General features: G+C 30.8%; 2 protein-coding genes across 2 annotated transcripts; both read left to right on the top strand.

Moving 5' to 3' along the window:
- The first annotated feature begins 1,838 nt into the window (after window positions 1-1,838).
- LOC137809756 (anthocyanidin reductase ((2S)-flavan-3-ol-forming)-like) lies at window positions 1,839-4,456 on the top strand. The gene is made up of 6 exons (XM_068610839.1): window positions 1,839-1,995; window positions 2,498-2,664; window positions 2,772-2,972; window positions 3,384-3,543; window positions 3,657-3,870; window positions 4,133-4,456. The coding sequence occupies exons 1-6, from the start codon at window positions 1,869-1,871 to the stop codon at window positions 4,275-4,277; spliced, it is 1,014 nt and encodes a 337-aa protein (XP_068466940.1). The 5' UTR covers window positions 1,839-1,868; the 3' UTR covers window positions 4,278-4,456.
- A 5,478-nt stretch (window positions 4,457-9,934) lies between these two features.
- LOC137811942 (anthocyanidin reductase ((2S)-flavan-3-ol-forming)-like) lies at window positions 9,935-12,038 on the top strand. The gene is made up of 6 exons (XM_068613805.1): window positions 9,935-10,128; window positions 10,499-10,665; window positions 10,776-10,976; window positions 11,228-11,387; window positions 11,499-11,712; window positions 11,787-12,038. Exons 1-6 carry the CDS (start codon window positions 10,002-10,004, stop codon window positions 11,929-11,931), a joined length of 1,014 nt encoding a protein of 337 aa, XP_068469906.1. The 5' UTR covers window positions 9,935-10,001; the 3' UTR covers window positions 11,932-12,038.
- The last annotated feature ends 2,276 nt before the right edge of the window (window positions 12,039-14,314 follow it).

A 14,314-nucleotide genomic window follows, 5' to 3' on the forward strand; every position in this document is an offset into this window, starting at 1 on the left:
TGGAACAAAAGTTACAAACTTCTGAGCAACAACTATGGTTGCCCAAATTCATGGGTCACATTTTACTATTGAATCTAAACGAGGAAAGGATAATATTCAAACATATACCTTATCCAAGAGTTTTCTTTTATCTTGATCAAAGCCCACAAAATCATGGTTGTCACGAGTGGTTAGTTTAATTGCAGCAGATCCAAAACTATATCAAATGGATCACTCTTGTATGAGAAATTATGTCATCTTGATTACACTATTGATAAAGAATTACTTTTATATAAAAAAGGATCGTGTTTCCTAATGATGATGACCTGCTTTGGATTGGTGCTCAATTCTTTTGGCTTAACATGCAATGTGATACATGCAAATATGTTAGAGCATGTCAAATTTTTCAACAAGCTAAGAACGATCAAGCTTTACCTGCATGTATTTTACAACCTTTGCTTATATCTTCTTAGGTTTGGGAGGATATAATTATATCACTAATTTGTCATTCTTTCATGGGTTTTTTGTTATTTAATTGATAGATTGTCTAAATTTGGCCATTTTATTCCTTTAAAAAGGATTTCACTAGCAAATTAGTGGTTGAAGTTTTCATTGCTCAAATTGCTAAAGTGCATGGTATTCCGAAGTCTATAGTTTTAGATTGGGATATTATATTTATTAGTTCATTTTGGAAGCACTTATTCAAAAGCTCAAGTGACAACATTATCTATTGATCTATATCAATATGAGGATCAAATTGAGAACTTAAATAAAATCTTGAAAATGTATCAGTGGTGTTTTAAATTATAGAATCCTAAATTGTGAGTTTCTATGTTGGATTGAGTCAGATAATAATATAATTTTTATCATAGTTTAAAAAGATAAATTCTCTCTGGACATTCATACCTTCCCATGCATTTCTATATTTTTTTCAATTTCAAGAATATGTTTTTGAGCATGGTGGAGAGTGTTGTGCATTCTTCTTCATTTTTAAGTGGTGATGGTTGCTTAGGGTGATTAGTGGTGAACATTGGTAATTAAGGTAAGTTATGTAGTGTTTTTATTAGTGTTTTTTTTTTTTTGAAAGCCAAAAATCCAGAAAAAAAAATTATCCAGGTAAAAAAATAAAATACAAAACTAAAAAAGAATTATCTAACGTAAGTACGCTCAAATCCCGAATTTGTTTTTAAAATGTTGCAACTAAAAGAAAAGTATAAAAATAATTATTTAAATTTTTAAAAAAAGATAAAATCGACTTTTTATCATTAGTAGAAGGTAGAGAAAAATTTACCTTTAAAAATAAATTCTTAACAGGTTATTTTTGGGAGGAATCCTAACTATAATTCAGTTTGACGTCAAGTGATAAAAAACGGTTCAAGAGACACTACAAAATAGTTTTACTAGTTTTACAAAGGTTGGAAAATAAAAATTCAAATGATAGTATATTTAATATATTGGTTATATGAATATTCTTATTTTTGGTTGTTAAAGATAAAACAAAAAGAAATATTAGAAAGAAGATAATGATGGGACAAATTAAGTTAAAAAGTTGTTTTTATCTTCAGTATAAAATATTCAGGGGGAATAATACATTACGAGTTAGTTAAAGAAGTAGAATGATTCAAAAGGAATTTAAGTCTCCCTTATAAGTCACATAAGTTTTAATTTACTTAAATTTAAATTCACGATATCTCATATTATCGTAGAATTTAAATAATAATTTTGTTTTGATTCACTTAAATTGCAGATACAAAATATTTTTTTATCTCCAACATTACTTGAATTGAAATTACAGATATGTTATTTTATCTTATGATTTCTATATATACCTACACTTGAAATGGTTTGAGTAGTTTTTTTAATAAGTTGTTTGAAGTGAGCGTGTGAAGATGGGAAGCATGAAGGCAATGGGAAAGAAAGCGTGTGTGGTGGGTGGAAGTGGATTTATGGCCTCTCTCTTAATTAAGAAATTGCTTAAAAAAGGTTACGCAGTGAATACTACTGTTACAGATCCAGGTTCCTCCTTCTATCTCCTTTCCTTTTCAATTTTTATTTCATTATATATACATATATATTATGCTTAATAAAAATAAGTGTGATTTATAAAAAACTGCTTTTTAATATTTATATTTTTCTTATATGTTCGAATTGATAAATTTGATTCTAAAAAGTATAGCTTTAGGCCCTCTTTTTAAAAAGTATAGGTTTTCACATATTTTTAATGTTTGATGGCCAAATTTAAAGAATAGGGATTCTAATCGCATTTCGTTAGAATATAATGACTAAACCATATATTTTCTCTTTATAAAAAAAACCTAAAGAAATAATAGTGGAGGGGTTTAATTATTAATTTGGTTCTATATTTGTTCCCACATTCTTATTTTTTTATAAGCCAAAAGAATATTTCACACATTTGTTACCTCAAATGAAACAAGTACTGTAGGTCAATCTCTCCCTTGGAGTTGCATTGAAGAGTAGAGATTATATATGTGAACACAATTTCATGCATATCCTGCAGGTAATCCCAACAAAATATCTCACCTAGTGGAACTGCAAAGTTTGGGAAAACTTGAAATCTTTGGAGCAGATTTAGGAGTTGAAGAAGATTTTGATGCCCCTATATCTGGCTGTGAACTTGTATTCCAATTTGCTACAACTGCCAACTTTGCTTCTGAAGATCCTGAGGTACATTCAATCCTCATCACGCATTATAATTGGATGCTTTTAGAACTATACATGTCTGAGTTGATAAAAAAATTAATCCAAAAATGCTTCTGCAAACTATTATTCAGAATGACATGATCAAGCCAGCAATCTCAGGCGTATTGAATGTATTGAAAGCATGTGCTAGAGCAAAAGAAGTCAAACGAGTCATCTTAACATCTTCAACAGCTGCTGTAACTATTAACCAACTCAATGGGACAGATTTAGTCATGGATGAAAGCAATTGGAGTGATGTTGAGTACTTGAGGACTGCAAAGCCACATGGTTGGGTAAATCACCAAACCTTAATCACTTAAGATATGGGCTTGTGCCATTCCTTACTGAAAATGTTAATGCCTTGCTTGTTTACTGTTTTTGAAGACCATTTTTGTTTTGTAAAATTTGTTTGCCCCCCAAGCACTCGTTAAAACCTTTGTTTGTCTGCTCATCACATTTCTTTTTTCTAGAAGTTTGTCTCTTGAGCAGATGAAGAAAAACACTTGCAGGAAGATAATGCCAAAATAGCTTTTCAACTGTCTGTGTTGTTTTTTTTGTTTTAAAACACTTTTTTGAAAACCTTTTTCAGAACTTGATATAATGATGGCTGAGTAATGTGAAATTGTGTTTGGAAATGGTTTATTTTAACAAATAGTAAGAAGATCTTATTGTTATGAAAGTAAAGTTCATGTATATATGTGTAGGGATATCCTGCCTCCAAAGCACTGGAAGAGAAAGCTGCATGGAAATTTGCTGAAGAAAATCACATTGATCTGATCACTGTGTTACCTTCTCTCACAACTGGTCCTTCTATCACTCTAGACATCCCCACCAGTGTTGCGTTGGCCACGTCCCTTATAACAGGTTCACAAACTACCATATCCAATAAATTTAGCACCTTTCCACCTCCTTCATTTCTAAGCACCATACCAATTGATTTATGAATGTTTTGGTGGCATTTTGCTGACACCTTGCAGGGAATGATTTCTTCATGAAGGCTTTCAAAGGTATTCAATCTCTGTCAGGTTCAATATCTATCACACATGTGGAGGATATCTGCAGAGCTCATATGTTTTTGGCAGAGAAAGAATCAGCTTCTGGCCGATACATTGTCTGTGCTCACAATACTAGCATTCCTGAACTTGCAAAGTTTCTAAGCAAAAGATACCCTCAGCATCAAATTCCAACCGAGTATGCTTCTAACCTTAAAAAAATTGGTGTGAAATGTCTATAGCAGTAAATACACTTGCCTCTTGCCTCTTTTGTCTTGCATTTTTTCCAATAAATTTCGTCCTTTCGAGAACTTTTAGGTGGATCGTTACCACACGTGAGAGGCAAAGGACGAGAATTTTGTTGGAATGAAATTGACTTGAAAATTACGTCGTATTGCTCTTTCGTGGTAGAAACATATCTTACATTTCTATTGAATCTAAGCATGACTCTTTAATTGCAGATTCGATGATATCCCCTCCAAGGCAAAGTTTGTCATCTCTTCAGAGAAGCTTGTAAAAGAAGGGTTCAGTTTCAAGCATGGAATTGAAGAAATTTTTTACCACAGTTTGGAGTACTTAGACAGTAAGGGGGCACTCAAGAACTAGATTTTGATTATTTTGAAGTTTGTTACAGACAAGATGTAAATACTCTTATTTATATTTATTTTTATTATAATTATGGGGCCTTAACCTCATTTTTTGTTTCATAATTAAATTGTGATTGTAATTGCTTCTTTCATAAGTGATATAGTATGAATGGAGTTTAATTGATGGTTCAAGTTGAAGTTATTATTTACATTATTTGGCAGATATGTTTTCTTTAGTCATTTTAATGTGATATCGTTACTCTGATATTCTCATAGATCGGTTTATACTTTGGTTTTTGTAACTATTTGTTCGTGTTTCTGCACTATTAGTGTATAAAGACACCTCTATATTGAATTTATATGGATCTCATAGTAGACACTGTTAGATAAGTGTGAAGGAGGAGAATGGAAGAGGGGCATAGAAGTGAGAAGAAGCTCTGTTACTCTGTTTTTTCCTTGCATGTGGTGTATTTTTATCAAGTTGTTCAAATTTTATTTTCGAGAGCATGAAAGAGAAAGTGTGACAGGAGGTGAGAAACATTTGTTTTGAAGAGTTTTATTTGGATTATAGAAACTAGGACCAGTGTATAATATTTTTTATTTTTGTTATTAACGTGTATTTGTAATTTTTATTATTTTTATTATTATTATTATTATTATTATTATTATTATTATTTATTCAATTTTTTATTTCTACTGTATTTTTTTATTATTTATATATATTATGTTTAATATTAAAATTCTAATAAACAATTTTATAAAACCTAGTTTGAATATTCAGCGAAACACTGTTGTTGTTGGGTGATGGTGATGGTGTTGCACATCTGTATCTTTATCTCTGAGGGCAAAATAAAACTTAATAAAGGAGGACATAATAATAGGTATCTTTAATTTTAAAATAGAGAATAAAATAAAATCAGTTTAAATCAGAAAAGTAACTTATTAATCTCTCCACACTCTCCACATCTAACAACGATTGTTCAAATTAATTAATATCTTATCATTTTGTTTGTGTTGATCTTTTATTACTTTTATTTTTTTATTTAATTATATTAAAATCTGGAAAAAAATTAAATGCAAAATTTAATCAAATTAAATAATATCTCACTATTTGTATTAATCTTTTATTACTTATATTTTTTTATTTTTAATTAAATAGGTTTAAAATAATTAAATAATTATATTTTTTAATTAGACAATTTTAATATTATTTTTATCACAATAAATCGAATGTAATATTATTGAAGAACTTAAGATTTTAACAACCTGTTACCCACAACTGCAATCTGCAACTTGCTACGTGCTACTTGTAACCAGCAACTTACTACCTGCAACCTGCTACCTAACACATGCTACCTACAACCTCCAACCTACTACCTGCTACCTACTATCTACCTGCAACATGCTACCTACTATCTACCTGCAACATGCTACATATTAATTGTTACCTGCAACCTGCTACCTACTATCTATTACCTGCTACCTGCTACCTCATAACTGGTACCTAGTACCTATTACCTGCTACCTGCAACCTCCTATCTGCTACCATCTACCTGCAATCTCCTACCTGCTACCTGCTACCTTCAACCTTCTACCTGCAATCTACTACCTGTTACCTGTACTTGCAACGTGTTACCTGCTAGCAACTACCATCTACCTACTACATGCTACTCGTTACCTGCTACCTACTACCTACTACATACAACCTGCTACCTGCAACCTGCTACCTGCTTTCATCTACCTGCAACTTATAATTTGCTACCTACTAACTGCAACCTGCTACCTGCTACCTACTACCTACTACCTACTACCTGCTACCTGCTACCTGCTACCTGTAACCTGCAACTTGCACTCAACAACTTGCTACCTGCTACCTACTACCTACTACCCCCAACCTGCAACCTGCAATCTACAAATTGTTACCTGATATCTGCAACCTGCTACTTGCTACTTAACACATGCTACCTGCTACATTGCAACCTGAAACATGTAACCTGCAATCTGCTACCTAGTACCGGCTTCCTACTACCTAGAACCTGCAACCTACTACCTGCAACCTGCAATCAGCAACTTGCTACCTAATACTTCCAACCTGCTACCTAATACTTCCAACCTGCTACTTGCAACTTCCAACTAGCAACTTGATACTTGTAACCTGCTACCTGCTACCTAACACATGCTACCTGTTACCTGCTACCTACAACTTGCTACCTGCTACTTGCAACCAACAACTTGCTACTTGTTACTTGCAACCAACAACTTGCTACTTGTTACTTGCTACCTACTACCTGCAACCTGCAACTAGCAACTTGCTACGTGCAACCTGCTACCTGACACATGCTACCTGCTACCTGCAACTTACTTCCTGCAACCTAGTACCTTCTACCTGCAACCTACCTAGTACTTGTTACCTCTTACCTACTACCTACTGCTTGTTACCATCTACCTGCAACCTTCTACCTGTTAACTGTTACTTGTTACTTGCAACCTACTACCTGCAACCTGCAACCTGCAACTTGCTACCTGTTACCTGCAACCTACTACCTACTACCTACTACCTGGTACCTACAACCTCCTACCTGCTACCATCTACCTGCAACCTACTACCTGCTACCTGCTACCAGCAACTTTCTACTTGTTACCTGCAACCTGCTACCTGCTATCTGTTATCTGCTACCTGCTACCTACTACCATCTACCTGCTACCTGCTATTTGCTACCTGTTACCTATAACCTGAAACTTGTAACCTGCAACCTACTATATGTTACCTAGTTTCTACTTCCTACTACTTGAAACCTGGTACCTGCAACATGCAACCTGGTACCTGCAACCAACAACTTGATACCTGCTACCTGACATATGTTACATGTTACGTGCAACATGTTACCTGTTACTTGCTACTTGCAACCTGCTATCCACAACCTACAACCTACAACTCACAACCTGCAACCTCCTACATCTAATTGTTACCCGCTACCTACAACCTGGTACCTGCAACATGCAACCTAGTACCTGGTACCTACAACCTCTACTTGCTACCATTTACCTGCAACCTCCTATCTGCTACCTGCAACCTGCTACCAGGTACCTGCAACATGCTACCTGCTACTAGCAACGTGCTAACTGTTACCTGCAACCTGCTACCTGCTACCTGCTACCTGCTACCTTCTACCCACAATCATCTACTTGCTAGCTGCTACAATCTACCTATTACCTGCTACCTACAACATGTTACTTGCTACCTGCAACTTGTTACCTGCTACCTACAACCTGTTACCTACTACCTGCAACCTACTACCTACTACCTGCTACCTACTACCTGCAACCTACAACCTACTACCTATTACATGCAACCTGCTACTTGCTATTTGCTACCTGCTAATTGTAACCTATTATCCGCTACATGCTACCTGCTACTTGCAACTTGCTACCTGCTACCATATTTTTCACATTTCACGTCGTTAGTCGTCCATTAACCCACATTTCACGTCTATCTCTCCACTCTCCTCTAATAAAACGGTACACGTTTCTCAAATCATTTATTCCAAATTTAATTTTCAAACTTATTTTTTTTAAAAAAAATCAATTTAAGTCACATTTCCAATTTTACCATTTTAAAATAAATCAAATTTATTATATTTTAATATTATAAAGGATAAATTTAGAAACAAAATGTATACACAAAATGACAGTTATAAAGGGAAAACCTTTTATATATAGGTATATATTAAAAAACTGCTTATTTAATAAAGAAGAATATCCGTTTAAAACAAAAAAGTATTCAATCTCTCCACTCTCCTATAAGTAAGAACAAATAAATTAAAATTAAAAAATTGCTTTATTAACTTCTAAAATATAAAATGTCCAAATAACTAAAATAAATTAATAAAACAAAATATTAAACAATAAAAAAATAAAAAAACAATTTAGAGCGGTTAAAGTTTTGAATCCCAAAACTAAAGTACATATAGTTAACAAACCGTTATAATACGAACCATTATAATACATACACTTGATAAATCATTATAATGATATAATAATATTTTAAATTAAAAAATAATGAAAATATTAATTTATTGATATATAAAGTGTATATATTTTATTCTGTATGATCTTAATATATCAGAAACCTTAATGTAAAAAGTTAAACAATGGACACAAAACATTTCTTACATATACAAAAGGATTTCTATAAATTAATTTATACTTAAATTAATAAATTTAACTTCAATTGTTTTTTCTTTTATGTAAGAAGATCGTCCTTAGATATCTTACAAAAGTTGGTTTTAGTTGATAGGGATAACCATTTAAACTTATATACATTCCTATGCTTGATATGTAATTAATATGTGAATATGACAAAACGAAAATAAAAAAATAAAAAAAATAAAAATTATCTCATAAATAAGAAACTAGTTTATATATTTGAATATTTTAAAAGCTGTTTAGTTTTTAAAAATGTTGAGATCTTATATTATAAAAAAGGTTCAATTAATTTCTCTTTATTATTTTTTTTATTCTTATAAACATTTATGAAGTCTAAATTTTTTTAATAACCAATTACATTTATAACTGAATTTCATTAAAATTCATTAGAATAAAACCAATATAATGCTTTTAGTGCTGTAAATGAACAAATACTTAAAACTATATGTAGTTGTTTGGATTATATAAAAAGTATTTAAGCAATATACTGAAAACAATATATATAATAATATTTATTAAATAATCTTAAAAATGATAATCAAGGTGGGAAATTTGTTAGAATTGTCCAAGAATATATATCTTCCTATTATATTTATAAAAAGTTATGTGAATTTAAAGATAAAAAAAAGCTAATGTTATAAATAAAGCTAAAAATTTATATTGTATTTTGTGAAAAAAAAGAGAGTATAAACACAATCAAAACTTTTTTCCTTAAGTTTTTTTTAATTCGAATAAATTATATTGTGAAATTTAACACATGCACAGTCTAAACGAATTTTTTATATAGAAAATTATGAAAGTACATTTATTTGTGCATTGTCAAAATTCTGCCTTTGACTGGAAATAATGTAAAAAGAGATTTTGAGATACTAATGGAGCATGTTAATGAATGAAAAAAAAAATAACAAATATATATATATATATATATATTATTTTTGAAATTTAAGAGGAAGAAAAAAATAGAAAATAATAAAGAAAAATAAGAATAAGTAGTATAAAAATAGAGGAATAAAATAAAATAAAAAAAATGTGTTTGTTATGCAGTGTTGTGATGACTATCATTATATATGTGTTTGAAGTAGGAGCTTGTACAAGTTACAAACAAACAATTGGATTTTCCCACAATTTAAACAACCTTGATGCGGTATAAGTAATGAAACCATGCTGGTGATAGTGAAATATGATAGATATGTAGTTTATCACCATTTATTTTGTTATTGTGCTTATGATTGAATGTTAGAGATGGAAGATGAGGTGTGGATTTTCAATTCAGTTTGGCATTTTGAATTGAAGAATGTATAGTGACAGACAGATGAAAAGGTTTTTTTGTTCTGCAAGACTTGTTGTTGATGTTAGTTGTTGGTGACAAAACCACCAAACACCATCACGTGCTCACCTTCAATTAAACTACACTCAGACGAAACGGTGTTTTGGATTTAGTAGCTGAAACATTATTATTATTTAAGAACCTTCTCTCCTTGGGTAACATTAAAAAACTTTCCTACTGTAAGTTTCATCCTTCTTGAGGTGTGAAATCATGGCCACTGTCAAGAAAATTGGAAAGAAGGCATGTGTGATCGGTGGAAGTGGATTTATGGCCTCTTGCTTGGTAAAGCAATTGCTTCACAAGGGTTATGCTGTCAACACCACTGTTAGAGACCCAGGTTCCTCTCTCTCAGTCAAATGTGTCATTCTAAAGTTGTTTCTTGATTTTGTTCACAAAAAACTGTTTAATTATTTAGAGGGTAACACTAGAATTACTATCTATAATGTTTGGTTAGAAGAACAAAAAAGAATGATTTTTTTATTCTGCAATGATACAAGTTTAATATTTATATATGGTACAAGGTGTACGTACAAGAGAGTAAAATGGTGGACACTTTTCTTCATTCTAAACTTTTTTTTCTTCTATCCCTTTGGCTTACTGGGTATCGTTTAGAAAGGTGTCCATCACTTATAATAAGTTTATCTACGATTATAATTTATTTTAGTCTTATTATGAAAAAAATTCTTGACTTAAGTGTTCTGGTGCAGATAATGCTAAGAAAATATCTCACCTTTTGGCCCTGCAAAGTTTGGGCGACTTGAACATATTTGGAGCAGATCTAACAGGTGAAAGGGATTTTGATGCCCCTATAGCAGGCTGTGAACTTGTCTTTCAGCTTGCTACACCTGTGAACTTTGCTTCTGAAGATCCTGAGGTAGATTGCACACCGAACAAGAAACTGCACTATAAATTTTACAATCAAATGCAACATATGTGTGTTGAAGAAAAAGACTAATGAGAAATTCTTTTGCAATTACTATTCAGAATGACACGATCAAGCCTGCAATCTCAGGAGTGTTGAATGTGTTGAAAGCATGTGCACGAGCAAAAGGAGTCAAACGAGTCATCTTAACATCTTCAGCAGCTGCTGTGACCATAAACCCTGTCAAGGACACTGGTCTGGTTATGGATGAAAGCAACTGGACTGATGTTGAGTTCTTGAACACTGCAAAACCACCCACTTGGGTAAAAATCAAACCTTATTTTGCACCTATCTGGATCAGCTTTTGCCCTATTAGTTTGAAATGAAATTGATTTCCAAGTACCTTAGTGATTTTCTGTTAGATTATTTTAGTTTAAAAGCAACTTACTAAATTGGGATGAGGAATGGCTCTTCAAGGTGCCTTACCTCATTATTACCCTTCCTAGATGGAAAAGATTACTACTAATCATTGAATAGACTCTAAAATAGAGTGTTTCTTCATCCCAACATGTAGGGTTATCCTGTCTCCAAAGCACTGGCAGAGAAAGCTGCATGGAAATTTGCTGAAGAGAATCACATTGATCTCATCACTGTGATACCAACTCTCACAACTGGTCCTTCTCTCACCCCGGACATCCCATCAAGTGTTGGCCTGGCCACGTCTCTCATAACAGGTTCAAATATGCCAAATCTACTGGTTTAAGGGCTTTCTAGACCAGTTATATAGTTGTACTTTTTTAGGACCATAGTATATGTTTCAGTGCCACTTTTGTTTTACCTTGCAGGCAATGATTTCCTCATAAACGCCCTGAAAGGCATGCAGTTTCTATCAGGTTCAATATCCATCACCCATGTGGAGGATATTTGCCGAGCACATATATTTGTGGCTGAGAATGAATCAGCTTCTGGTCGATACATTGTCTCTTCTCACAGTACTAGTGTTCCTGAGCTTGCAAAGTTTCTTAGCAAACGTTACCCTCAGTACAAAGTTCCAACTGAGTAAGCTTATACATGCTTTTTCTTTCTCATTTTCAAGGAATCCCTTTCCTTAATCATGGATTTTCTGTTTGCAGATTCGATGATTGTCCCTCCAAGGCAAAACTAACAATCTCTTCTGAAAAGCTTGTGAAAGAAGGATTCAGTTTTAAGTATGGGATTGAAGAAATTTATGATCAGAGTGTGGAGTACTTGAAGAGCAAAGGGGCTCTCAAGAACTGAATTTGGAAATTGTTATGCTTTAGCAAACCCAAACTCTCCACTTGTTATGTAGAAGCTGTTTGCCTATAATAATTATAATAATAATCAAACTCTCTACTACTTTACTACCACCTTCTTAAATTACTAAGTATTTATTGAGTTTGGATTTCATTGCTTCTTGTTTAAATTTTAAGTCCTTTTTACCAAACACTGACAATAAGTGATTGAAAGCTAAAAAAATCACTAAATATTTTATTAAATCTACCAAATGAATAGCAAAATTACTAAAAAGAGAGTGTCACAATCATTTCTCATATAAATATTAGCTAAAATAGTCGTAAATAGATCATTCTTCTTAAAATAAAACCAATATCGAAATTAGTTTTCAGTTTTTTTTAAACTGGTTTAGCAAATAAATGGAATTTATTTGAATAAATTTTTTATTAATATTTATAGAAAAAAAGTAATTACATTAAGTTTTTTGATAACATAAATTATCTTAATTTTTAAAAGTAATTAAATAAAAAAAAATTACTTGAATATATAAATTAGTTTTAGTTTATATAATTTACTTTCTTATAAAAAAATTTATGCAAGAACAAAGTCATATTTTCATATTAAATAATTCATCCAAATAATCCAATACAAAAAGCAACACCAAATCCTTAGTGTACTCCTACCCAACTCCCAGATATTCAAAGATAATATATATAATATTATTTAGTATCTGAACAATTCGGATATAAGTATAAAAATATATATGAACTAAAAAATTATTACATAAAAATTAATTTTAAAGACAAAAATAATTATTTATTATATTAATTAAATTAGATATTATTTTTAAACTAAAAAAAACTATTGATATATATATATATATATAATAGTTTATATTATTAATAAAATTTATAAATTAGATACTAATAATTTTTTTAGTCTTTAAAATAATATTTAATTTAGTCAATATACAGATCATTTTATCAACTAAAAACTTATTGGTATCTAAAGCAATTGTTATTAATAAAAATTTATAAAATAATTTCTAAATTGATATCTAACCATTATCTATCAAGATTTTAGTTATTACCTACTTTATATTCTAAATTAGTTTTTATTAGTCTTTTAGGATCAAATTTAGAATCTAAAATATTAGTAGCTAAAACCTGGGTAGTTAATTTAGATATCAATTTAGAAATCATTTTATAAATTTTTAGTAATAATAGAGATCACTTTAAATATCAACAATTTTTTAGTCTCTAAAATAATATTATTTAATTTAGTCAATATAGTGTACATCTTAGCAAATGCTTTGTGTCACCTTGACATTAGGGACTTAGACTAACTAAGATCTAATGAATCCAGAATATGCATTTAGTTATGACATGATGTGTGATTAAATATTGGTTCATTTGCATTCACATGCATAATCTCAACATATGTATTATGAATTAAACATGATGTAAAATGATGATATGTTATATAATAATAAATATGAATGATATGATACATGATGATAATATATTAATGATATAGTATATGAATGATATGATATATGATGATAACATATTAATAATGATGACATATGATGTAAAAAAGGATGATGATACTATTCATATGATGTTATGTTTTGTTTACATTAATTCACCCTTACATATGTTGTGTCTGTAAATTGTTACATATGTGTATGTAAATTGTGAGAATCATACATTTTACCTGAGCTAATTTTATTGCGGGTGGAAGTAGAACTAGATAGCTTCATGATGAATTACTACTTGTACCATAGGAATGTTGTATCTATTCATTTGTAAACTTAGTCCTAATGTTTGATTAAAATATATGTACATACTATATAATTTATATGTACATACTATAAAATTTAAAATGTATTGAAAACCTCACGTCGACTAAAGATAACAACATTTCATAATATTTAAGTAGGTAAATCTTACCTTATAAACAAATTTTATAAGTTTGATTTGAGTTTAAAATTCACTTCTTAAAAAGATATCAAAGTCATTTAGAATTTATCTTAATGAGAATTTGTTGGACTTATCATATAAGACTATTATCGGATGACACATAAATATATAATGTGACACACGAGTTTAAGAAATTTATGAAAGTAAAAAAGTTCAGCTATAAAATCTGTAATCTAAAATATAATGCATATTTGAGTGGATGTGAAATCACATTGGTCACATAATGTAAAAGATGTATAGTTTTGAAATTCATATGATAAAATTCAGGCAATAAGTGGAAAAATCTAGTGGTAAAATATGAAAATATGCCGATAGCTAACTAAGTCAACAAAATAGAAAGGAGATAATTAGATTCCAAACTGCAAAGGCACTAGCAGATTCACCAAAGATTCATTAGTTCTGCAATTACCTACATAATTCCAGTA

The sequence above is a fragment of the Phaseolus vulgaris genome, chromosome 2 (assembly GCF_000499845.2).
Source record: "Phaseolus vulgaris cultivar G19833 chromosome 2, P. vulgaris v2.0, whole genome shotgun sequence".
Taxonomy (NCBI): domain Eukaryota; kingdom Viridiplantae; phylum Streptophyta; class Magnoliopsida; order Fabales; family Fabaceae; genus Phaseolus; species Phaseolus vulgaris.